Source organism: Hyla sarda, chromosome 6 (assembly GCF_029499605.1).
Source record: "Hyla sarda isolate aHylSar1 chromosome 6, aHylSar1.hap1, whole genome shotgun sequence".
Lineage (NCBI taxonomy): Eukaryota > Metazoa > Chordata > Amphibia > Anura > Hylidae > Hyla > Hyla sarda.
Window position 1 is genome coordinate 26,349,186 of NC_079194.1, and position 25,750 is coordinate 26,374,935.

The 25,750-nt window shown below is 45.5% G+C and overlaps 2 protein-coding genes across 7 annotated transcripts in view; one reads left to right on the plus strand and one right to left on the minus strand.

Moving 5' to 3' along the window:
- Nucleotides 1-12,580, minus strand: part of DPH5 (diphthamide biosynthesis 5) — a 41,337-nt gene extending 28,757 nt beyond the window's left edge. The window contains exons 1-2 of the mRNA XM_056523383.1: nucleotides 12,312-12,580; nucleotides 8,597-8,721 (exon numbers count right to left, since the gene is read on the minus strand). Coding sequence (XP_056379358.1) covers nucleotides 8,597-8,721; nucleotides 12,312-12,446 — 260 coding nt within the window. The 5' untranslated portion in view covers nucleotides 12,447-12,580. The remainder of the gene's footprint in view (nucleotides 1-8,596; nucleotides 8,722-12,311) is intronic.
- The window catches only part of LOC130275433 (uncharacterized oxidoreductase YtbE-like), a 189,033-nt gene continuing 172,028 nt past the window's right edge, over nucleotides 8,746-25,750 (plus strand). For 3 of the 6 annotated variants that reach the window (XM_056523388.1, XM_056523389.1, XM_056523385.1), the window contains exons 1-2: nucleotides 12,300-12,437; nucleotides 12,826-12,905. In XM_056523388.1, coding sequence (XP_056379363.1) covers nucleotides 12,836-12,905 — 70 coding nt within the window. In that variant the 5' untranslated portion in view covers nucleotides 12,300-12,437; nucleotides 12,826-12,835. Of the gene's footprint in view, nucleotides 8,946-12,299; nucleotides 12,438-12,594; nucleotides 12,731-12,825; nucleotides 12,906-25,750 lie in introns of those variants that run through there. The other 3 variants (XM_056523387.1, XM_056523386.1, XM_056523390.1) reach the window with 3 other exon arrangements.

Here is a 25,750-nt window from a genome sequence, read left to right on the forward strand (position 1 = left end):
GAAGGCTGTCCGGGCATGCTGGGAGTTGTAGTTTTGCAACAGCTGGAGGCACCCCGATTGTGAAACACTGAAATAGATTTACAGAGATTTACAGCTCCCAGCAGATCTTTCTTACTTTTATATATAAGGATTTGCTTTATCTTTATTAGTTATCTACTTATTTATCTTTAATCCTCACTTTTTCCTATTTTTGGATGACATTTTGGTGGCTTCAGAACAATTACCAGGTTTCGATAGAGTTATGGTCTCAACATACAATGGTTGTCCTGGAACCAATTAATATTGTAACTTGAGGGACCCCTGTATACATAATGGTAAATGTAGGGTTCTAAGGCTTTGTTCACACTGCGAAATATTCAGTTTGTAAATTCTGAGTCCTGTTGATTTCAATGAGATTCTGCTGCACCGTGCACACGGCGTAAATCCCGATCCTGGCACCTGCAGAAAGAATAGTTACGTTTATTCTTTCTGAGGATTCCGCTTGGAAATGCATTGCCGTCTATGAGGCTATGTTTAGACGGCACAATTTCTATGCGGAATTCCTCGGAAGAATTCTGTCAAAATGACCTGTATATTCACTTCAATAGGATTCCGCTTTCCACAGAAAAACAAAAAACAAAAACAACAATCTTATATTTTGCGGAATTCCGCAGCAGAAATCCCATTGAGGTCAATGGGCCTTGATTTTTGGCAGAATTAGAGAATTCCACCTTTGCAGAACAGAATGGTCCGAGATAGCGCATTTCCGCCGGAACTATCATATGCGCGGAATGTCCGCCCCGTATTTTCCAGGCAGGTAGTCCGCACGGAAATAAGCCTAAGGCTATGTTCACAGGGTGGAATTTCCGCAATGCCGCACAGCAAGACTTTCTGAATGGAATTGCGGAATTCTTCCATGTTCTCAGAACACGGAATTCCGCCAGAATTCAAGTCCCATCGACTTTACTGGGATTCCGCCACGGAATTCTGCAAAATATAAGACTGGTCTTATATTTTTGCGGAATGCAGAATTTCTGATTTTGGAATGGAGCTGCAGAATCCCATTGAAATCAATGTTTGATGTTTTCGCTGTGTGAACATGGCCTAATGGTTCTGTGAGTGTCCCGGTACAGGACTTGGTCCTGTCCCTTTCAAAATCCCCTCAGCCAGAGTCCCTCCATGTCAATAGGGCTCTCCTGTAGGGCTAACCCCTAGTCGCCTCATATAAATGGTATTTAGTGTGTGTGTGTGTGTGTGTATGTATATATTTAATATGTTACATAGGAATACCTCTGTATAGGACCTTAGAGGTCACGTGCCTTTAATTAAATTGTATTATGGTTTAAGGACCTGTGGGTCATGTGATACCCAGAGTTCCCTGGGTCAGGACTGACCGGTACCGGTCTGCAGCCACTAAATTCTCTCTCTTTGTTCCGGATTATAAAGCCAAGCACATCTCAGAACAAATATCAAATCAAGCTAGGCCTCAAGCCTAAAGTCCAGCAGCCACAAAACCGTGAGTTATTCAAGCACAGTCTACTGAATCCTGTGTGACTACTACAAATCCCATTCTTCTAAAAAATAGTAGCTCAGTGGCTAGCAATCAAAGCTCATTGATCCCGGAGTCCCAGCAAACCTGTGAGGAACTTGTACCGTTGTTCTCTCTCTGAAAGTCTGTTGTGTTCCATGCCGTTGCATAAAATATGCAGTAAAGTTACTTCAAGTTTGCTTCATAAAATCTGCTGTGGACATTCCGTTATTTCTCCCTGCCGTTTGTGGGACGGTTGGCAGTAGGACCATTACATTGAGGAAACCGCACCCTGGCGTCACGACATTCAAAAGGTTAATACAACCAGACCCTACACTATTACCGCAACACCCTAGACACCATTACTCTCTCCCGTCACCACAGTTCATTCCCATACGCCTGATTATTCAGTTCAGTTTCCCTCCCCCTGATGCAAGAACAGATTCCATTGCTGTCATTAGGATCGTTCCTAGCATCAAACTGCTGCAAAACTACAACTCCCAGCATGCCCGGACAGCCAACGGCTGTCCGGGCATGCTGGGAGTTGTAGTTTTGCAACAGCTGGAGGCACCCTGGTTGGGAAACACTGCTTTAGGGTACGTTCCCACACGGCGTATTTTGCTGTGTATTTGCTGTGTATTTGGTGCTGCGTATTTTCCTACCCATTGACTTCAACAGAGAAAATAAAATACGCAGCAAATACGCCGTGTGGGAATGTAGCCTTGGGGTATATTCACACAGTGAAAGTTAAAAGGGGTACTCCGGTGGAAAACTTATTTTTATTTTTATCAACTGGTGCCAGAAAGTTAAACAGATTTGTAAATTACTTCTATTAAAAAAAAAAAAAAATCTTTACTCTTCCAGTACCTATTAGCAGCTGAATGCTACAGAGGAAATTCTTTTCTTTTTTGAATTTCATTTTTGTCTTGTCCACAGTGCTCTCTGCTGACACCTCTGTCCATGTCAGGAACTGTCCAGAGCAGGAGAAAATCCCCATAGCAAACCTATGCTGCTCTGGGCAGTTCCTGACACAGACAGAGGTGTCAGCAATGAGCACTGTGGACAAGACAAAAAAGAAATTCAAAAAGAAAAGAATTTCCTCTGTAGCATACAGCTGCTAATAGGTACTGGAAGGATTAAGGATTTTTTAATTATCTGTTTAACTTTCTGGCACCAGTTGATTTAAAAATAAAAAAATAAAAAAAAGCTTTCCACAGGAGTACCCCTTTAAGATTCCCTTTAAAAAACGGATTTTTTGCAGTTTTGCGGATTCCGTGGGGAAGTTTTGCACAATTTCCTGTGCTCAGAACACAGATTCGAGATGAAATTCAGAGTCTTATTGACTTTAATAGGATGCGGAATTCAGCAAAAAGAATTGGCTTCTTTATTCTTTTTGCAGAATCTGAAATGCAGAATTTCTGTAGCGGAAAATCTGCAGTGTGAGACCAGGTTCACACGGCTGAAAATGTGCGGAATGTCCAACCGGAAAACACTGGCGGACATTCTGCACATTTGAATAATCTGGTGGGCACTAGGACCGCTCAGAAAAGTGCCGTCTCATAGGCTGCTATTCATTTTCGAGCGGAACCTGCAGACGGACTAGACATGTCTTCTTTTTGCACACGATGGAATCGGGATTTCCCCAGCAGAAACATTTGCGACGGAAATTCCGCTGTGTGCACAGTGCAGCAGAATCCCATTGAAATCAATGGAACTCTGCTGCAGCGGAATGTCCGTGGGGAATATTCCTGCAGACTTTCCGCCATGTGAACAGGGCCTGAATAGGACAGAGGAAATTCCATCATAATGTTAACTTCGTGTAGCAGAATTTCCGAGCCAAATTTTTTGTGCACAGAAATTCCACTGCGTTAACATAGCCTTAGGTTATGTTCACACAACTTGAAATGTGCGTAATGTCCACTGGAAAATAGGGGCGCACATTCCGCACATTTACTTAATGCAGCGGCACTAGGACCACTCGGAAATGTGCAGTCTCCATAGATGGCAATGCGTTTCTGAACGGAATCCGCAGAGACATTGAACAGGTTCAATGTTTCTGCTGATGCCGGAATCGGGACTTCTGTGGCAGAAACATCTGTCGGTGCACAGTGCAGCAGAATCCCATTGAAATCAAATGAGAACATGCTGCGCCGTAATTTCCGTGCAGAATATTCCCAAGGAATTCTGTAGTGTGAACATAACCTCAGGCTGTGTTCACACTGAGGAAATTGAGTGTAATTCCATTCCAAATCTGTTCTGCAAAGCACTCTGTGGAAATTCTATGGTCTCAAAACAAAGAATTCTGACGAAATTTGAATTTCCATTGACTTCTAATGGGATCCCGCCCGGAATTCCTAAAAATTGAAAGACATGTTCAATGTTTTAGCAGAATTTCCATTGCAGAAATTCTTGAGTGAATGGGACAACAGAATCCTTATTCAATTCAATGTGCAGTAAATGTTGCGGAGTTTTTGCTGTGTGAACAGTTATACATTATTCCCTTAAAGGGGTACTCCGGTGGAAATTTTATTTTTTTTTTTAAATCAACTGGTGACAGAAAGTTAAACACATTTGTAAATTACTTTTATTTAAAAATCTTAATCCTTCCAGTACCTATTAGCTGCCGAATGCTCCACAGGAAGTTGTGTGGTTCTTTCCAGTCTGAACACAGCGCTCTGCGCTGACACCTCTGTCTATGTCAGGAACTGTCCAGAGCAGGAAAAACTCTCCATAGCAAACCTGACAGTTCCTGACATGCACAGAGGTGTAAGCAGAGAGCACTGTGGTCAGACTGCATAGAACTACACCACTTCCTGTGGAGCATACAGCAGCTGATAAGTACTGGAAGGATTAATATTTTTAAATAGGTGTTCTGACACGGACACCTCTGTCCGTGTCAGGAACTGTCCAGAGCAGCATAGGTTTGCTCCTGCTCTGGACAGTTCCTGACACGGGCATCAGGTGTCAGCAGAGAGAGCACTGTGAACAAGACAAAAAAGAAATTTAAAAAAGAAAATAATTTCCTCTGTGGCATACAGCTGCTAATAAGTACTGGAAGGGTAAAGATTTTTTAATAGAAGTAAATTACAAATCTGTTTAACTTTCTGGCACAATTTGATAAAAAATAAAAAAAATTAAAATACACTTGTTTTCCACTGGAGCACCCCTCTAAGACTTCTGCTATTACGTCATGCGTATAGGAACAGCTATGGGGTTATGTGGGTGAATGCAAGATATATATATATATATATATATATATATATATAATTCTTGCATTCACCCACATAACCCCATAGCTGTTCCTATACGCATGACGTGATAGCACAGAGGTGTATATATATGTATATATATATATATATATATATATATATATATATATATATATATAGTGCGAAGAAAGCCCGAGCTGATGTATCAGTGGACAGACACTACATTTTTATACTTACTGTTACAAGTTCTATAAAATTTTACTGAAAAAATGATCAATCCCACATAGGATATTGTGATTAGACAGTGAAAGGATCTGTGGAGGATATCCCCTCCGGAAACCACGGGAGATGGACGCCATGCTTTATAGATCTATGGGTAATGAGGCGGCAAACTTCCCCCGGGTGTCTCGGTAGAGGGAATGAGGTGAAGCCTCGCAGCTCGGGATACTATTAGATAAAGCCGACACAGCAGACTCCAAAATGATCCCGTCTGGATATAAATAATGATATGTAGGGGAAGCAGGTTACAGACAGAAGCATTTACTGCTCATATGATGAGGATGGTGACCTACACCAATAGGGGTCGGACACATCTGTCAATTAAGACTGGTTTATAAATGGGAAAAATTAACCAGCAAAACCAGGATATTCTCCCTCCTCCAAGGAAGCCGAGAGCGACCGGCAAGATTCTTGTACTCCCCGCATCTTTTTTTCCTGATTATAGTCAAATATTGAAACATGTTTCTATTTTCTGATTATAATATATATTACACACACACATTATAATTATAAATTATATATATATATATATATATATATATATATATATATATATATATATATATATATACACATACATACATACATACACATATATACATACACACACACACATACATATATACACACACACACACACATACATATATACATACACACACACACATTATAAATATATATATACACACACATACATACACATATACACATACACACACACACTATTTTTCCCAATTTTTGTACATTATTAAGAAGGTAGCCATTAGAGATGAGCGAACTTACAGTAAATTTGATTTGTCACGAACTTCTCGACTCGGCAGTTGATAACTTTTCCTGCGTAAATTAGTTCAGCCTTCAGGTGCTCCGGTGGGCTGGAAAAGGTGGATACAGTCCTAGGAAAGAGTCTCCTAGGACTGTATCCACCTTTTCCAGCCCACGGGAGCATCTGAAAGCTGAACTAATTTATGCAGGAAAAGTCAGCAACCGCCGAGCCGAGAAGTTCGTGACAAATCGAATTTACTGTAAGTTCGCTCATCTCTAGTAGCCATCTTGTCTGTGCAGTTTTCAACAGCATTTAGAGATCTGCTTTACAACAAGCCCCATGGACAACAATAGACTGGAGATGTCCAATTCAGATGAATGGAAAATGTGTCTGGGCATGCTCTGTGAGCTTCAAACCTTTAGTTCCGAACGCTGTATGTGTGCTGCGGTGGTCAGCCACGCCCCTCGTGACATCCTGCCATGCCCCCTCAATGCAAGTCTATGGGAGGGGGCGTGACGGTCTCCCATAGATTTGTATTGAGGGGGCGTGGCCGACCCCCGTGGCGGGCGCACACAGCGTTCGGGACTAAATCTTCCGAAGGCTGCCCAGTGGAGTACCCCTTTAAAAAGGTCAATCTAGAGGGAAGGCTGATCTGTAAGCAACAACTATCGGGCATCTCTTCTCATCTATCTACTGGTGTCACCATTCACTGTAAGGGTATGTTCACACTGCAGAGGTGTAGCTGAATCTCAGATCGCGAAATTCAGCGAGCGGAGATTCAGCCTGGCAGCCGGCAGTAGGACCGCGCGGCACTGCGTCATCACCACTGACGGCTATGCAGAGCTCGCGGACTTCCGCGTTAAGAATGGACATGTTCTTTCTTTGCGCGGAACAATTTCAGCGGCGGAATTGTCCGCCGCTGAAATTCCGCAGTGTGAACGGGTCTCTCGGAAGACTCATTCACACAGATGCTAACGTTCACTGTGCAGAATTTTACTCGAGGAATTCCGCAGTGTGGACATACCCCAATGCTGTACAGATCACTTTCCAGCAGCCTCCCCCTTATCATCACAGATAGAACAATAAGTATCTGCTTAGTTTTAGGCCTAGTAGCTGGAATGCAAACAGCAAGATTTCAGGACAGCCAAAGGCTTATATTAGTGATTACTCAGGGGAGTGTTTCCCAACCAGGGTGCCTCCAGCTGTTGCAAAACTACAACTCCCAGCATGCCCGGACAGCCGTTGGCTGTCCGGGTATGCTGGGAGTTGTAGTTTTGCAGCAGTTGGAGACACTGTGGTTGAGAAAAACTCCCCTGAGTAATCGCTAATATAAGCCGTTGGCTGTCCGGGCATGCTGGGAGTTGTAGTTTTGCAACATCTGGAGGTCCGCAGGTTGCAGGGCCACTGCAATGTGTAATGTTCTGGTGACACATTCTGTTTAACTGGTACCTACACATGTACTTGTACCTATCTCATCTGTATGGGGGGGGGGGGGAATCCCAGGTTTTAACAGTGGCAGGTGTCATGGAGAAAGAAGGAAGATTTCCACATGCCGGCTCTGTTTTTCCACAGGAAATAAGTGGCTACTGGAGGTGTCTGGCAGCTGCTTATTATCCTTGTGCCACTGAAAACACACAGTAGAATTCCCATAGACTTGCATTGCAATACACATGCGATGCCAGTCTATTAGACTTCCAGCAATGCTGCAGACTATTTGCTTTAGCAGGAGACTACAGAGTTGTCCGAGTTTTGTGCACAGATCCTGCTGCCGGGCTTGAATGCTAGGTACTCTTTAAGGCAATTTACCACTGTAAATGGTGGTATAAGTCTCCCCCATTTTCAAAAACGTTAGGGGTACGATCACATGGACGGATCCACAGCATTACATGGACGGATCCGCTGCGGATCCGCCAACGATGGATCCTACAGTGCTGCCTCCATCTGTGCCTGCTCATAGCGGCAATCCACCGCTACGAGCAGACACACTGCAATGTGCGAGTCGCCTCGCTCATGCACAGTCTACTCGCACACATCGCGAATGCCCCTCCAACCCCCCCCCCCCCCCCCCCCCAGGCTCCGAGCTAGGCCGAGAGCAGCGTGTCTGCTTGTAGCGGCGGACAGGCACAGATGAAGGCAGCACTGTAGGGTCCATCGCCGGTGGATCTGCAGAGTAAAATACACTGCGAATCCGTCTGTGTGAACGAGCGGACGTCCATGATCAGACACTTATTTCCTATCCTTTGGATAAGAGATAAGTATTCCTGTACCACAGGACTCCTTTAAAAAGGGGTACTCCGGTGGAACACTATTTATTTTTTAAATCAACTGGTGCCAGAAGTTACTTCTATTAAAAAAAAATATATAAAATCTATCTTAATCCTTCCAGTACTTATTAGCTGCTGAAAACTAGAGGAAATGGTTTTCTTTTTGGAACACAGAGCTCTCTGCTGACATCATGACTACAGTGCTCTCTGCTGACATCTCTGTCCATTTTAAGAACTGTCCAGAGTAGGAGAAAATCCCCATTACAAACATATGCTGCTCTGGACAGTTCCTAAAATGGACAGAGATGTCAGCAGAGAGCACTGAGCTCGTGATGTCAGCAGAGAGCTCTGTGTTCCAAAAAGAAAACCATTTCCTCTGTAGTATTCAGCAGCTATTAAGTACTGGAAGGATTAAGATTTTTTAATAGAAGTAATTTACAAATCTGTATAACTTTCTGGCACCAGTTGATAAAGAAATATTTTTTTTTTTACCCCTTTAAGTATTTATTTTTTCCCCTTTAGATGTGTTCTTTGGAATATCAGAAAAAAGTCCTTTAGGGGGACTTACTCTTACCCAAACGGATCACCAACCACCAAAAAGGCGACGTCACTAACGGCGGAATCTCGGAGGATTTCATCAGCTTCTTGTTCCACGGTCTCCCGGTCGGCGAGGATGAGCTCCCGGCCATAGAATTCCTCCTGCACAAAATAAAGCGGATACAGATTGTTACTATTATTATCGGGTGCGGGACTCCATTAGAAGTCAACGGCGAGGCTGGTGTCCGTTGTGCGACAGAGTGTGGCCAGTGCGCAAAAAGGCACAGGTTGGAAAACACTACCCTAGCTGAAAAACACGAGCCGAGCGTATGATGGGAGATGTAGTTCTGCAACAGGTTGGGGAACACCGGTCTAGCTGAAACCAGGTATACCCCACATGAGCCAACCCAAGCCAGGGGCAGAAAACTGTCTAAGGGTGCGTTCACACGCTCTCTGTTTTTGCGGGTTTTCCGCAGCGTATTTGAAAGGGGCGGGCTCTTCTGGGCTGTCCATAGCAGATTGTCCGCGGCGGAATTTACGCTGCGGAAAATCTGACGCAAGCCCCATTGAAGTCAGTAGGGACTGCGGCGGATTTTCCGCAGCGTAAATTCCGCTGCGGACAATCTACTATTGACAGCCGAGAAGAGCCCGCCCACTTTCAAATACGCGGCGGAAAACCCGCAAAAACAAAGAGCGCGTGAACGCACCCTAAAGCAATGTTTCCTAACCAGTGTGCCCCCACCTGTTGCAAAACTACAACTCCCAGCAGGACCTGGAGGACATGATTATGGGTAGCAATACTCGAAACGCGTCGGCTATACGCTCTGTGTATTTGATTTTATGCTTCAATAAACCCCAAGAAGCATTGTTGTTGCAAATCGTGTGCTGGACATCTTGGTTCTATTTGCTGTATCCGGCGAGTGACGCCATCCGCCATTCCGAGCACACGTGCAGCGGTGGGAAGTCGGAAGCTGTCTACATTTACATTTCAACCTGAGGACAGATGTGGCTCTTATTTTGGAAGAAGTCAGCTCTGTTTTTTTTTTTTTTTTTTTTTAAATACTAACTTCCTGGATAACCCTTTTAAAGTTGCTCTTTCCTAGAGACATGTCAAAAGTTTCGATTGGTCAGGGTTTGAGTGTTTAGGCCCCGACCAATTGTTAGAATGAGAGGGAAGAAAAGTGCAGCTGTCCGAGACAATTCCGTAGACCAGTGTTTTCCAAACCACGTGACTCCAGCTAATGCAAAACTACAACTCCCAGCATGCCCGGACAGCCGAAGGCTGTCCGGGCATGCTGGGAGTTGTAGTTTTGCAACCTGGTTGGAAATCACTGGTCTAAAGGGAAAACTGCTTTTGTTGCCCCTAGCAACCAATCACATACTCTGCTCTTGAAAAATGAAAGCTATGCCATGATTGGTTGCTATGGGTAACAGTCTACAGTCTATATTTTTTTTTTTTTAGAGCGTTTTCATACATCTGCCCCCAACAGCAACCAATCACAGCGCTGTCCGGGCATGCTGGGAGTTGTAGTCCGGGCATGCTGGGAGTTGTAGTTTTGCAACATCTGGAGGTCCGCAGGTTGAAGACCACTGATCTGATCGCGGATTAGTAGGGCCCCCCACAATCTCTGGGTCGGGACCCCAGCTCTCTGTGAGCTCCATTCATTACTGTGGGAGCTTTGCTTGAGAGTAGTGTTTCTCAACCACAGCGTCTCCAACTGCTGCAAAACTACAACTCCCAGCATGCCCGGACAGCCAACGGCTTATATTAGCGATTACTCAGGGGAGTGTTTCTCAACCACAGTGTCTCCAACTGCTGCAAAACTACAACTCCCAGCATACCCGGACAGCCAACGGCTGTCCGGGCATGCTGGGAGTTGTAGTTTTGCAACAGCTGGAGGCACCCTGGTTGGGAAACGCTCCCCCCTGAATAATCACTAATATAAGCCTTTGGCTGTCCGGTCATGCTGGGAGTTGTAGTTTTGCAACATCTGGAGGTCCGCAGGTTGAAGACCACTGACCTATTGTTTACAGGAGTACTCCAGCAAAAGCTGATCGCGGATTAGTAGGGCCCCCCACAATCTCTGGGTCGGGACCCCAGCTCTCTGTGAGCTCCATTCATTACTGTGGGAGCGCCGATGATGGCCGAGTGCTGTATTCGGGTCTTTTCGGCGCTCCCATACAAATGACTGAAGCGCGTGCCGTCTGCAGCACACACTCCTCCCTGAGCGCCGGGTCCCGTCCCGGAGATAAGGGGATAAGTACATTTTTGCCATAGTTCTCCTTTAAATCAAAATATTTTAAGAGCAGAAATGGGAAATGAAAGCCACTTTGTGATTGGTTGCTGTGGGCTGGGTTCACACCACGTTTTTTGTAATACAGTTCCCGTATGCGTCTTCAATGTGAAAACCGTACGGAACCATATTGAAGACCGTAAGAAGAGATGAGCGAACTTACAGTAAATTCGATTAGTCACGAACTTCTCGGCTCGGCAGTTGATGACTTTTTCTGCATAAATTAGTTCAGCTTTCAGGTGCTCCCGTGGGCTGGAAAAGGTGGATACAGTCCTAGGAGACTCTTTCCTAGGACTGTATCCACCTTTTCCAGCCCACCGGAGCACCGGAAAGCTGAACTAATTTATGCAGGAAAAGTCAGCAACCGCCGAGCCGAGAAGTTCGTGACGAATCGAATTTACTGTAAGTTCGCTCATCTCTAACCGTAAGCATTGACTCTCCATTGAAAACCGTATCCCCAAGGATGCATCCTGTACGGTATTGTCCGGTTTTTTTTTCCCGTACCCAAAACAGTAGCCTACCATGGATTTTGGTCCTGGTGAAAATCTGTATTAAATCGTATACGTTTTTTTTACTTTACATGGGCACCGTACAGAACCGTATGTGTGTACGGTTCCATCTGGTTTGCACCAAACAGTTTTTGACTTTGCAGTTTTTTTTTCTTGGAATTTTAATCAAATAAGTGAAACTTTATTCATAATGGAGTGAAAAGTTAAAAACATTTTTTCTTTAAAAAAAAAGGATGCAACCGGTCATCATTTTTTCAAACCGTATACGGTTTTTAACTGTATACGGGTTAAAATTTGTACACACATTTTTATACAGTTTAGTCCGGTTTTGAGGAATCCTTTTTTTCCCCCCATCAAAAACCTGATACGGGAACTGTATTGCAAAAACGTGGTGTGAATGCTGCCCTAGCCAGTATACATATTGGCCCAGGTCATTGTTGCCCATAGCAACCACATTGCTGTGATTGGTTGCAATTTTCAAGTTTTTTTTTTGTTTTTTTGACAGTTTTGATACATCTGCCCCACTCCTTGTTGCCCATAGCAACCAATCACATCCCTGGCTTTCCTAGCTCCACACCAGTCTTTGTTGCCTATAGCAACTGCAGAATACAAAATGAAACCTGTATTGTGACTAGTTGCTAGGGGTAACAGCTTTTCTCTAAGGATCCATAGCTCCGCCCCATCTTTGATTTCCCATAGCAACTAGTAGCAAGGCTGTGCCATGATTGGCTGCCATGGGTGACAGTTTACATGCATCCACCCGGTCTCTGTTGCCCACAGCAACCAATCACCTGTATTATTATTGGTGGTGGTGGTGGTGGTGGTTGCTAGGGGCAACAATGACAGTTGTGTCAGAAATCTGCACATGCACTGCCAAGCCGCATTGAACGATCTGGTACAAATAAACGCATCATGTGCACATTGTCATACGTTAGTGCCAAGCCCGTACCAAAGCCTCTTTGCCCACGGACAGTATGGAGGTATAAGCCTCCAGGTAGACCCGGGAGCAGCTCCTGATCACCTCCAGGCCCCGCACCGTCACATCCTTGGCGTCCCCCAGCCCCAGGCCGATCAGGTACAGCATGGTCCTTATACCGATCAATCTACGTGATCTCTTATATGTCAGTCCCCATACAGGCACGCTGACAGCTACAGCACCGCCGCGGAATACGGCTTTGTCGTACGCAGCACCCTTTGACCTCCCCCGGGGATGGTGGGGCGCCGGCGGCCATGATAACTCCTGGCAGCCGCCTGCTAATCATTGCACCGGCCGCCATCTGTAAAGATCATCAGCGCAGGGAAGATCCGCGGCGGCCATGTTTAACGCGGGCAAGAGATAGCGAGAGGCGAAAACTAGCGCCGGTTTAGGTAAATGCTTTCTAATCGGATTACAATAAAGTTTATTGAAGGGAAAAAAAAACATCAATAAACTTTTCTGATCCACAATACTTTGTATCTTACAGAAGGAAGAACATGGATATCCCCATAGATTTCCCCACCGTGCCTCTATCCAGCGGCCACAACATCCCTATTCTGGGTCTGGGTGAGTATTCTGCATTGCATGTCACCTGGTGGCACTACAACTCCCAGCATGGCCTGCCCACATGGGATATGGGTAAGTCTGTGGACCAACAGATGTTGCAAAACTACAACTCCCAGCATGTCCTGACAGCCGTTGAAAGCCGGGAAAGCTGGGAGTTGTGGTTTTGCAACAGCTGGAGACCACTGTCTGTCAGCTGCATAGTTACACTCCTGGCTGCCGACAAGGTTAGGGGCTCGTTCACACTACAGAAATTCCCGCACAGATTCCACCTGGCAGCAGCCTCCGATTGATTTCAGTGGGATTTCACTGCACAGTTCACGGCTCAGAAGTTCCATTGTTAAAGTTCCTAAGTGAATTTCCGCAGTGTGAATATACCCTTAAATAACCATATCTGTCTGTACTTCTATATCATTAAAAAAAAATGCTTTTCACTGGCCAATGTTTGGAAACATTTAGTTCCGAACGCTGTGTGCTGCTGCGGGGGTTGGCCACGCCCCCTTGTGATGTCACACCACGCCCCTTCAATGCAAGCCTACGGGAGGGGGTGTGGCGGTCACAACGCCCCCTCCCATAGATTTTCATTGAGGGGGCGTGGCCGACCCGCAGCATGCGCACGCACAATGTTCGGAACTAAATGTTTCCGAATGCTGGCCAGTGGAGTACCCCTTTAAAGAGGCATTCCCAAGCACCTAAAGGGCTGAGGGCTGGAAAGCCTCCTCGCTCCCCCTCCCTTCCCTGTCCTTACTTGATTGACAGTCAGCTGGAAGCCAAGCCCGGTTTCCAAAACTTACACCTGCACTCAGTTTGTATGCACAGTGCAGGTGAGAGATTTCAAAACAGTGTGTGGCTTCCAGCTGACTGTCAATCAAGCAGGGACAGAGAAGGGAGGGGGAGCGAGGAGGCATTCCAGTCCTTAGCACTTCAGGGGCTTGGGAATGCCTCTTTGACACTTGATAGCAAAGAATACAAGCATTTTGCGAAGTTTACCACAGTCGCGCCGATCCCTGTGTGTGCTCTCGTGGCAGCGGACACACGGGCACAGGCAGGAGGGTCACTCTAGGGTCGGTCATCGGAGGATCCGCAGTGTAAAATGGTCTGCTGATCTGTAACGTGTGACCCTATCCTGAAAGTCAGTGATGACATCACAGGTCGGCGTCAATTTCCGTTGAGTCTGACGGTGCGGCGGATCCATTAGGTGTCAGTTCACACCAGGTTTGTGCTCCACATCAGACAGAATGTTTTCATAAGCTTTGCAACGCCACTGTAAATAAAACAGCATATTGTTCCTGTCAAAATAATGGACACAAAGGGGGAGGTTTATGAAGACCTGTGTAGAGGAAGAGTGGTGCAGTTGCCCATAGCAACCTATAGGATTTCTTTTTCTTTTTTCATTGGCCTCTGAAAAACGAAAGAAACAATCTGATTGGTTGCTATGGGCAACTGCACCGCTCTTCCTCTACACAGGTCTTGATAAATCTCCCCCATTGTGTCATTTAAAAAAAAAGAAAATTCACTGTGTAAAAACTGAAGCCCCAAACGTGGCAAAATGGCAGGCTTTGTTTTAAAATTCGCCCCACAAATAATTTTCTTTTGTTTCACCGCAGATTTAGTTGTAAAATGAGCGATGTCATTACAAATTACGATTGGTGGTGCAAAAAGATAAGCCCTCATATGGGTCTGTAGGTCACAAATTGAAAGCATTATGGTTTTTAGAATGCGAGGAGGTTAAAACGAAAGTGCAAAAAGTTAAAATCCCTGCGTCCTTAAAGGGGTACTCCGGAAGAAAGAGAGGGGGAGATTAATCAAAACCTGACCAGAGGAAACGTTGCCCATAGCAACCAATCAGATCACTTCTTTTATTTTTCAGATGCCTTTTCAAAAATGAAAGGTGCGATCTGATTGGTTGCTATGGGCAACTCGGCAACTTTTCCTCTGGACGGGTTTTGATAAATCTCCCCCAAAATGTTTTCAAACCCACTGGTGCCAGAAAGTTATACAGATTTGTAAATAACTTCTGTTTAAAAAATCTTAATCCTTCCAGTACTTATCAGCTGCTGTATTCTCCAGAGGAAGTTGTGTAGTTCTTTCCAGTCTGACCACAGTGCTCTCTACTGACACCTCTGTCCATGTCAGGAACTGTCCAGAACAGGAGAGTTTCTTTTTTGCTCCGGACAGTTCCTGACACAGACAGAGGTGGCAGCAAACTGTGATAAGCCTGGAAAGAACTACACAACTTCCTCTGGAGCATACAGCAGCTGATAAGTACTGGAAGGATTAAGATTAATGACCCGACGTTCATAGATAGAGTTGGATCTCGGTGGTAGGTGATGCATAGCGCTCAGAGACTATTACTGGCAATTTCGCGCGGTGTGCGCTTCTTCCGGCCTCGAGGAGGCCGGAAGAAGCACACACCACGGGAAATTGCCGGTAATAGCCTCTGAACGCTATGCATCACCTACCACCGAGATCCATCGGCATCTCTATCTAGGAACGTCGAGATAGAATTGTGATTTTATGCTATTGTTCGGCAATGTATGGTTAACTGTCCAGAGCAGGAGAGGTTTGCGATGGGGATTTGCTCCTGCTGCGGACAGTTCCTGACACAGACAGAGGTGGCAGCAGAGAGCACTGTGGTCAGCCTGGAAAGAACAACACAATTTCCTCTGGAGCATACAGCAGCTGATAAGTACTGGAAGGATTAAGATTTTAAAATAGAAGTAATTTACAAATGTGTATAACTTTCTGGCACCAGTTGATTTGAAAACATTATCAAAACCTGTCCAGAGGAAAAGTTAGCAGTGGCTATAGCAGTGGTTTCCAACTGTGGACCTCCAGATGTTGCAAATTTACAACTTCCAGCATGCTGTAGTTTTGCAACATCTGAGGGTCCTCAGTTTGGAGACCTAGGATGTGCATTGTATCAGTAGCACTATACAGAGAGTATAAAGAAGCAGTAAAAAAAAGTTTGGGGCGCTCTCTCGTGGGTGATGGGGGGGTGGTGGAGTTGTCAGAAACCATTGCACTCTGGGTGGTGTGATGTCCCGCTGAGGTTATCAACGGTGACAGCACCTCACCTGGCGAGTGTGAAGTGGAAGGTAGTAGCAGCAGTTGTGCTGCTCGAGACCCCCTGTCCGTGACCGCGAAGGGGTTAATGAAACCAGGAAAAGGAGAGTAGAAAAAGCGGGGGTCCTAGACGAGCGCTACTGCTGGAATAAAAGGATTCGGAACGCCAATAAAGCACAGGACAGTTTATTGTGGTTTAGAACAATCGGACAACGCGTTTCGGCACCAGCATGTGCCTTCTTCAGGTCCATAAAACAAATGATTCCGGCGGCCTGAAGCCTATGATGTGCTGTGGTGGCGTGACCACAGCACATCATAGGCTTCAGGACGCCGGAATCATTTGTTTTATGGACCTGAAGAAGGCACATGCTGGTGCCGAAACGCGTTGTCCGATTGTTCTAAACCACAATAAACTGTCCTGTGCTTTATTGGCGTTCCGAATCCTTTTATTCCAGCAGTAGCGCTCGTCTAGGACCCCCGCTTTTTCTACTCTCCTTTTCCTGGTTTCACTATACAGAGAGAAGAATCTATGGCTACGTTCACACTGTGTACATTTGCCATATGCGGCTGGTAAGCTTTGGATAAATAAGACGACTGGAGAAGGAGACATTGACAGTAATTCAAGCTAAACCTGAATTTTGAGATTTGGGTGAAGGGTCCCTTTATTAAAGGGGTACTCCGGCCCCAAGGCATCTTATCCCCCTATCCTTTGGATAGGGGATAAGATGTCTGATCACTGGGATCCCGCCACGGTGTGGAGTCGTTATGTCACGATACTCCGTCCCCGTGGTCGGGAGGCATTAGGGTACGTTCACACTCGCGGATTTTTTAGCGGGTTTTTCGCTGCGTATTTGAAAGTGGGCGGGCTCTTCTCAGCTGTCCGCAGCAGATTTTCCGCGGCGGAATATCCGCCACAGTCACTACTGACTTCGATGGGGCTTACGGCGGATTTTCCGCAGTGTACATTCCGCCGTGGAAAATCGGCTGCAGACAGCCGAGAAAAGCCTGCCCACTTTCAAATACGCAGCGGAAAACCCGCTATAAAAAATCCACGCGTGTGAACGTACCCTTACACTGAGAGCCTCCAGCGCTTCCTGCAGTGCTTACAGGTGGGTGCTGCATGCTAGATTGCGGGAGTCCCCAGTGGCGGGAGCCCAGCAATCAGACATCTTATCCTCTATCCTTTGGATAGGGCAGTCGTCTCCAACCTGCGGACCTCCAGATGTTGCAAAACTACAATTCCCAGCATGCCCGGACAGCCAGCGGCTGTCCGGGCATGCTGGGAGTTGTAGTTTTGCAACATCTGGAGGTCCGCAGGTTGAAGACCACTGGGATAGGGGATAAGATGTCTTGGGGCCGGAGTACCCCTTTAAGTAGGAGAATTGTGATTTTATGCTATTGTTTGGCAATGTTATGGTTAACCGGCGTATGGTCCGATGCTTATGGGAGAGGTCCTATTTAAAGGGGTACTCCGTTGAAAACCTTTTTTCTTTTAAATCAACTGGTGGCAGAAAGTTAAACATATTTGTAAATTACTTCTATTAAAAAAATCTTAATCCTTCCTGTACTTATTAGCTGCTGAATACTACAGAGGAAATTCTTTTCTTTTTGGAATGCTTTCTGATGACATCACGAGCACAGTTCTCTCTGATGACGTTATAATAATAATAATAATAATAATAATAATAATAACTCTTTATTTATTTATTGTTGTCCTTAGTGGGATTTGAACCCAAGTCCCCAGCACTGCAAGGCAGCAGTGCTAACCACTGAGCCACCACGCTGCCCTTAGCCTACATCTGCTATGCACGGTTGCTAAAATGGACAGAGATGTCAGCAGAGAGCACTGTGCTCGTGATGTCATCAGTGTTCCAAAAAGAAAGGAATTTCCTCTGTAGCATTCAGCAGCTAATAAGTACTGGAAGGATTAAGATTTTTTTTTAATAGAAGTAATTTACAAATATGTTTAACTTTCTGCCACCAGTTGATTTAAAAGAAAAAAGGTTTTCACCGGAGTACCCCTTTAATCATTGAAGAGGAAGCCCTTTATCTGTATGGGTGTGTTATGGGGGAGGATCCGCTCTTCCTGAAACTTGTCACATTATTAGGGACATCAAAGAATGTTTACAAGGAAGCATTAGTGATGGCCGTCCCCGGCCCTTCCTCGCACGCTGCCACCGGCACAGTTATCTGCATATGACAAACTACATTCGACCTAAGGGGGCAAAACTTTGTTTATTTTGATATTACGGGTCTAACATTTTTCCGTTCCATCAGGATAAACTGTTTTAGGAGATGACCATGACTCTCCGGAACTCCCAAATCTCCTGAACTCTTCCTCCTGCCAAGGCTTGGTTCAGCCATATAAAGAGTGCCGCAAAATACCGATGCAGTAGCATATCTCTGCCACTGATCCTGAGGCCGGGTTCGCACGCTCGGAAATGCGCGTCTCATAAGCGGCGAATGCATTTCCGATCGGAATCCGCAGAAAGAATAGACAAGTCTATTCTTTCTGCGGACGTCAGAATCAGGAATTCCGTGGCAGAAACATCTGCAGCGGAAATTCCACCTTGTATTGAAATCAATGGGACTCTGCTGCAGCTGAATGTCCGCACAGATATTCCGCAGTGTGAACATAGTCTTATTGAAAAATCATGTACTTTGTAGCATCCAGTATTGAAAAGCATAGTAAACTACACTTTTTAGTTGAAATAAAGGTGTACACATATATTCCGGCTGACACTTGTCAAATGTCCCCTTTGAGGCTGCCAACTAATGATTCCAACTCCCATCGGAGGTTCTGGTTCCTCCCAGTCTGAGCCTGAAGAGTTACACCTTGTGTTAAAGGGGTATTCCAGGAAAAAAGTTTTTTTTTATATATCAACTGGCTTTGGAGATTTGCTTCAAAACTTGGCGTTTCCTGAGACACGTGTCATCAGAGAGCACTTACACAGAAAATAGCAACCTTAACTTCAGAAGCTCATAAGTACTGAAAGGATTAATATTTTTTTAATAGAAGTCATTTACAAATCTGTTTAACTTTCTGGAGCCAGTTGATATATAAAAAAAAAGTTTTTTACCTGGAAAACCCCTTTAAAGCCCAGTAACCATCTTTGTTCAGCACCTGTGCTGATTTTGGGCCACACTGAAAGCTGGGACTGTCAGAAAGGGAATGAAAGGCCCCAATACCAACCTGCCATTCATTCCATTAAAATATAGACCCAAAAAACAGACTTCCTTAGCAGCTATGTTATGTTAGGAATTTCACACTATCCAGGATTTCCCATATCTCACCCTTCCTTCTCTGGATGAGATAGACGCTTCCTGAAATCTGATAGATCCGTATTTCAGGTACCATGCGAAATCTAAGAATTCCTGACCACCTTTCATTCCACACTTCTGAATTTCTTTGTGTGGAATTTCCGCACGAATTTCGCACCGATTCCACACAAAATCCTCACAAGCCAGAAACCACCCAAGGAGGCGGAAGCAGAATTGGTGCGGAAACCCCGCCCGTGTGAATAGACCCTAAGGCTAGGTTCACATTGCGGAATCTCCGGGCAGAATATTGCCGCCCGGAGATTCCGGGTGCGGCCAACGCCGACTGAATCATTCGGCGCTAGGACCGCGTGGACACTACAGTCTCCAGTAGACTGCAGTGTGTTCCGCAAGTATTTCCGCCTGAAGAATGAGCAACGCCATTCTTCAGGCGGAAATTTTCAAGCACATTTTCCGGTCACAAATTCCGAAGTGTGAATTTGTGCACAGAAACCCATTCACTATACTAGTAAGCGGAATTTCTGCCTGCAATTTCAAAGCGGAATTGCAGGCAGAAATTCCGTAGTGTGAACCAAGCCTAAGGCTAGGTTCACACTGTGGAATTTCTGGGCAGAATTTCTGCCGGAGATCGAGCCGGCGGCACTAGGACCTTGTGGACTACATTATTGTCCCAATAGATGGCAATGCATTTCTGAGCAGATCATTCAGAAATGCATTGGCAGCAATGCAGTCTGCTCGGTCCTAGCGCCGCCGGCTCAATCTCCGGCAGAAATTCTGCCAAGAAATTTTGCAGTGTGAACCCAGCCTAAGGGTCTATTCACACGGCAGAATTTCCACTTACGGAATTCCGCCTCAAACTAAAGCCCATAGACTTCTATGGGATTTCGCACTCCCATTCACGCTTCTGAATTTCTGCTTGCACAATTCTGCAAGCGGAAATTCAGAAGTGTGAAAGGGGTACTCCGGTGGAAAACTTTTTTTTTTTTAAATCAACTGGTGCCAGAAAGTTAAACAAATTTGTAAATTATTTCTATTAAAAAATCTTAATCCTTCCAGTACTTATTAGCTGCTTAATACTACAGTGGAAATTCTTTTCTTTTTGGAACACAGAGCTCTCTGCTGACATCACGAGCACAGTGCTCTCTGATGACATCTCTGTCCATTTTAGGAACTGACCAGAGCAGCATATGTTTGCTATGGGGATTTTCTCCTACTCTGGACAGTTCTTAAAATGGACAGAGATGTCAGCAGAGAGCACTGTGGTCATGATGTCAGAGAGCTCGGTGTTCCAAAAAGAAAATAATTTCCAGTGTAGTATTCAGCAGCTAATAAGTACTGGAAGGATTAAGATTTTTTTACAGAAGTAATTTACAAATCTGTTTAACTTTCTGGCACCAGTTGATTAAAAAAAAAAAGTTTCCACCAGAGTACCCCTTTAAGGCTAGCTTCAGACTGCGGAATCTCCAGACGGAAAATTTCCGCCCGGAGATTCCGGGTGCGGCCAACGCTGACTGAATCGGTCGGCGCTAGGATCACATGGACATTGCAGTCCCCAACAGACTGCAATGCGTTCCGCGAGGATATCCGCCTGAAGAAAGAGCAACGCCATTCTTCAGGCGGATATTTAAAAAGGATTTTCCATTCACAAATTCTGCTTCCAAAATTCCGAAGTGTGAATTTGTGAACGGAAAATCATTCACTACACTATACATCTTAGGAAGCAGAATTTCTGCCTGCAATTTCAAAGCGGAATTGCAGGCAGAAATTCTGTAGACTGAACCTAGCCTAAGGCTAGGTTCAGACTACGGAATTTCCGCCTGAATTTTCGCTTTGAAATTTCAGGCAGAAATTCCGCTTACTATAATGCATAGTGTAGTGAATGGTTTTCCGTTCACAAATTCACACTTCGGAAAGGCGGTGCTCTTTCTTCAGGCGGAATTCCTCGCGGAACGCGTTGCAGTCTATGGGAGACTGCAGTGTCCGTGCGGGCCTAGCGCCGACTTATTCAGTCGGCGCAGGCGGAACTCGGAATCGGAGATTCCGTAGTCTGAACCTAGCCTAAGGGCACATTCACAGTGCAGACATTGGGGGAGATTTATCAAAACCTGTCCAGAGGAAAAGTTGGCCAGTTGCCCATAGCAACCAATCAGATCGTTACTTTCATTTTCAGCAAGGCCTCTGAAAAATGAAAGAAGCGATCTGATTGGTTGCTATGGACAATTGGGCAACTTTTCCTCTGCATGGGTTTTGATAAATCCCCCCCATTGTGTTGGTGGTATTTAGAGATGAGCGAACTTACAGTAAATTCGATTCGTCACGAACTTCTCGGCTCGGCAGTTGATGTCTTTTCCTGCATAAATTAGTTCAGGTTTCAGGTGCTCCGGTGGGCTGGAAAAGGTGGATACAGTCCTAGGAGACTCTTTCCTAGGACTGTATCCACCTTTTCCAGCCCACCGGAGCACCTGAAGGCTAAACTAATTTATGCAGGAAAAGTCATCAACTACTGAGCCGAGAAGTCCGTGACGAATCGAATTTACTGTAAGTTCGCTCATCTCTAGTGGTATTCTCTTCTTTTCTGTTTTTATTTTCGATGGGATTCTACTGCTCTGTGCAGACTGCGGAATCCCCACAGTGGGATTCCGCTGGCAGAATGGGCGTCCACCGAAAGAATGAACATTGGGCAGAATTCCGCCGGACTGCATTGCCGTCTATGAGGCGGTGAACGTCTGCGCAGTCCTGCTACCGATGATTTTGGTTGCGCCTGCTGCAAGTGGACATTGGGCCGGCGGAATTCCGTTGGCTGAATGTTTGCAGTGTATACGGGCCCTAGGTGTAATGGTCAAGTATTCACGTGATTTTGGCGATAATCACAATGGGTCATAGATAAATACAACCAAGAAGCGTCTGTATTGTTTTACCCGTTTGTACTTGTTGACATCCAACGCCATACCGCTATCTAAGAGCCGCAAGGTTCTCAAAATAAATAAAAGCAAATAAACACGAAAAAAATGAATGTAAACATATATTTATTATGGTTATTTTTACCGAATATAGTCATTAGAGATTAGCGAATTTACAGTAAATTCGATTCGTCACGAACTTCTCGGCTCGGCAGTTGATGGCTTTTCCTGCGTAAATTAGTTCAGCCTTCAGGTGCTCCGGTGGGCTGGAAAAGGTGGATACAGTCCTAGGAAAGAGTCTCCTAGGACTGTATCAACCTTTTCCAGCCCACGGGAGCACCTGAAAGCTGAACTAATTTATGCAGGAAAAGTCATCAACTGCCGAGCCGAGAAGTTCGTGACGAATCGAATTTACTGTAAGTTCGCTCATCTCTAATAGTCATCCTTTATTATACAGAACTGTGATATTCAGTTATTCTGGTGCGGATACGTATTTAAAGTTTTGACATATTAAGCCAGTGTTTCCCAACCTTGGTGCCTCCAGCTGTTGCAAAACTACAACTCCCAGCATGCCCGGACAGCCAAAGGCTGTCCGGGCATGCTGGGAGTTGTAGTTTTGCAACAGCTGGAGGCACCCTGGTTGGGAAACACTGTATTAAAGGGGTAGTCCAGTGGAAAACATTTTCTTTTAAATCAACTGGGGCCAAAAAGTTAAACAGATTTGTAAATTACTTCTATAAAAAAAAAAAAAAAATCTTAATCCTTCCAGTACTTATCAGCTGCTGTATACTAGGGATCGACCAATTTTGAATTTTTAGGGCCGATACCCATAATCTGGGACCTTTCAGGCTGATAGCCGATAACTTATAGCGATATTCCGGGGTCTGCGCTACTTCTGGCTCCGGCGGCGTCCTGAGCGGTCACTGTGCGCACTGACGGTGACGTCGCGTTGAGGACGTCACTCGTCATTGCGCTGCGCAGGACATCGCAGGAGCCAGAAGTAGCGCGGACCCCGGGAACAGGTCATTATAAAACCGGGGAAAGGGGGGGGGGGACAATGGGGCAGCGGGGGCGGCGGTCTCTGGCCGGGGAGGCAGGGCGGGGCATTATCGGCATATCGGCAAAGTAATTGCCGATAATGTACAAAATCGTGAATATCGGCCGATAATATCGGCCAAACCGATAATCAGTCGATCCCTACTGTATACTACAGAGGAAGTTCTTTTCTTTTTGAATTTCTTTTATGTCTGACCACAGTTCTCTCTGCAGACAACTCTGTCCATGTCAGGAACTGTCCAGAGTAGGAGCAAATCCCCATAGCAAACATATGCTGCTCTGGACAGTTCCTAACGAGGACAGAGGTGTCAGCAGAGAGCACTGTGGTCAGACAGAAAGAAAATTCAAAAAGAAAAGAACTTCCTCTGTAGTATACAGCAGCTGATAAGTACTGGAAGGATTAAGATTTTTTTTTTTTGTAGAAATAATTTACAAATCAGTTTAACTTTCTGGCAACAGTTGATTTAAAAGAAAATGTTTTCCAGTGGAGTACCCCTTTAAGCATTAAGATCTCAATTTATTAATAGGCTGCGTGACCAATGGGAGAAAAAAAACATGATGTGCCCTTCTGATACTTGTGGTGTTTCCCGTGTCCTCGCAGTGTTTGCTCTGTAAGGAATGCTCCGCTCTGGGGTATCAATAGCTATAGGACAGATAGGATATAAGAAACAAGGGGGCCGGGGGGAAAGGAAGGGCCTTTGAAGTGGCTGAGGGACTCTCTTTGTGAGTACATATAACCCTTTCACACTCAGCCTGGCATATTATACTCCCTAAAATGAGTTCAGTGACCCTAGAAATCGCAATTGATTTGTGTCAGGAGACTCCCCCCCCAGCCCCTCGGTTGCCCCGGATTTCAATGGAAGAAAGCCGTCTCTTTTCACCCGTTTCCAAGGAGACCTCTGGGAGCCGTGCATCTGAGAACAATTTGGCCGAGGTGAAGACTCGTCTGAAAATTGGTGGGAATGGAAGGAAGAAAGGCGGCCTCGTACGTTCCCTCTGGGAAGCATTTATGGAGGTTTCTGGCACGGTGCTGGGAGATCGCTGAGTGCCGATTCCTGTACTTGTGAAATATCAGAATTCTCTGTAGAATTTCTTATATTTTTTTTGCTTTCATTAAGATGAATTACATTTCAGTGGGGAAAAGTAATTTTAGTATATAAAATCTATAAAATGATGATGATAATGATGCAGATCAAGGAAACTTCCGAGACATCTGCATTAGAGGAACATCTGGATTTTAATGTATGTTTCGCATTTATGTCAGCCATATACAGACCGTACGCACGTCGTCTGTCTTTATTAACATCTACCTTAAGGGTCTATTCCCACGGAAAGTATTCTGCGCAGATTTGATGTGCAGGATTTTCTGCTGCAGATTTCAATGAAAACTGAATGACTGAGCACAGCTTGAAATCCTGCGCATCAAAGCTGCGCAGAATACAGTACGTGTGAATAGACCCTAAAGGTATTGTCAGGGTCCGGGTACAAAGAGGATACTGGTGGTGGATCCTCTGTGTCAGTGGGGTGATGACGTGGGCCGTACCAGGGGAACTGAGTCTAAGGGGTTACTGGTATTCACCAGAGCCCGCCGCAAAGCGGGATGGACTTGCTGCGGCAGGTAACCCCGATAGCGACTCAACCCCAACTGACTGCCCTTCCACCCGATAGCGACTCAACCCCAACTGACTGCCCTTTAAATCGCAGAGAGCCGGCGCGCGCGCGCCCTAGGGAGCGGGGCCGCGCGTGCCGGGACTGGACAGACGGAGGACAGGTCCGGTAAGCAGGCTGGGATGTGAACCCCGCATCGCGGGTCGCATCCCTGCTAGAGACACAGCGGGTCCGACCGGGGCGCTGCGAGCAGGTAAACGCTGCGAGCGCTCCGGGGAGGAGCGGGGACCCGGAGCGCTCGGCGTAACAGGTATTGCGGGTGCTGCATGGGAATTGACCTGTAATGTGGGTTTTTAAATCTGCAACATGTCAATTTATGTTGTCGATTAAACGTGGAATTATTACCGATTTTCCCCTTAGACTTCCAGGGGGGAAGAAACCCACCAATAAATCTTTGTATCCTTTAAGGGTAGGTTCATTCGTAACCAATCCCCAGCAGATTTTGATACCATTGACTTCAGTGGATCAGTGGAAAATGTGCAAATCCACCACTTTTGCGGATTTTCTGCGGCTGGCAACGGATTAGTTAGGGATGGACCTACAACTTGTGTGGATTATCTGCTGATACGCAGCAAAACCCTCAGGTGTAGATAAGCATGTAAAATAACAAACAACACTATACTAAACTTTTCAATTCTCTGGCACCGCCATTGTGATGGTTACCTGGTCCCCCACCGATCTCTGTGTACTGGACTACAGTGAGGACCTATTTTGTTGATATGGGACTCATCTCAACTCAGGGCACGTTAAGTTGAAGGACACACTTTGTTGGAGATAAATGGACGCTGCCGGCAATATTCATATACTTCGGTAGTGAAACATGTCAATAGGTGCCCGCTTTCCTCTTGATAAAGCTACTTTGGTAGTGAAACATGTCAA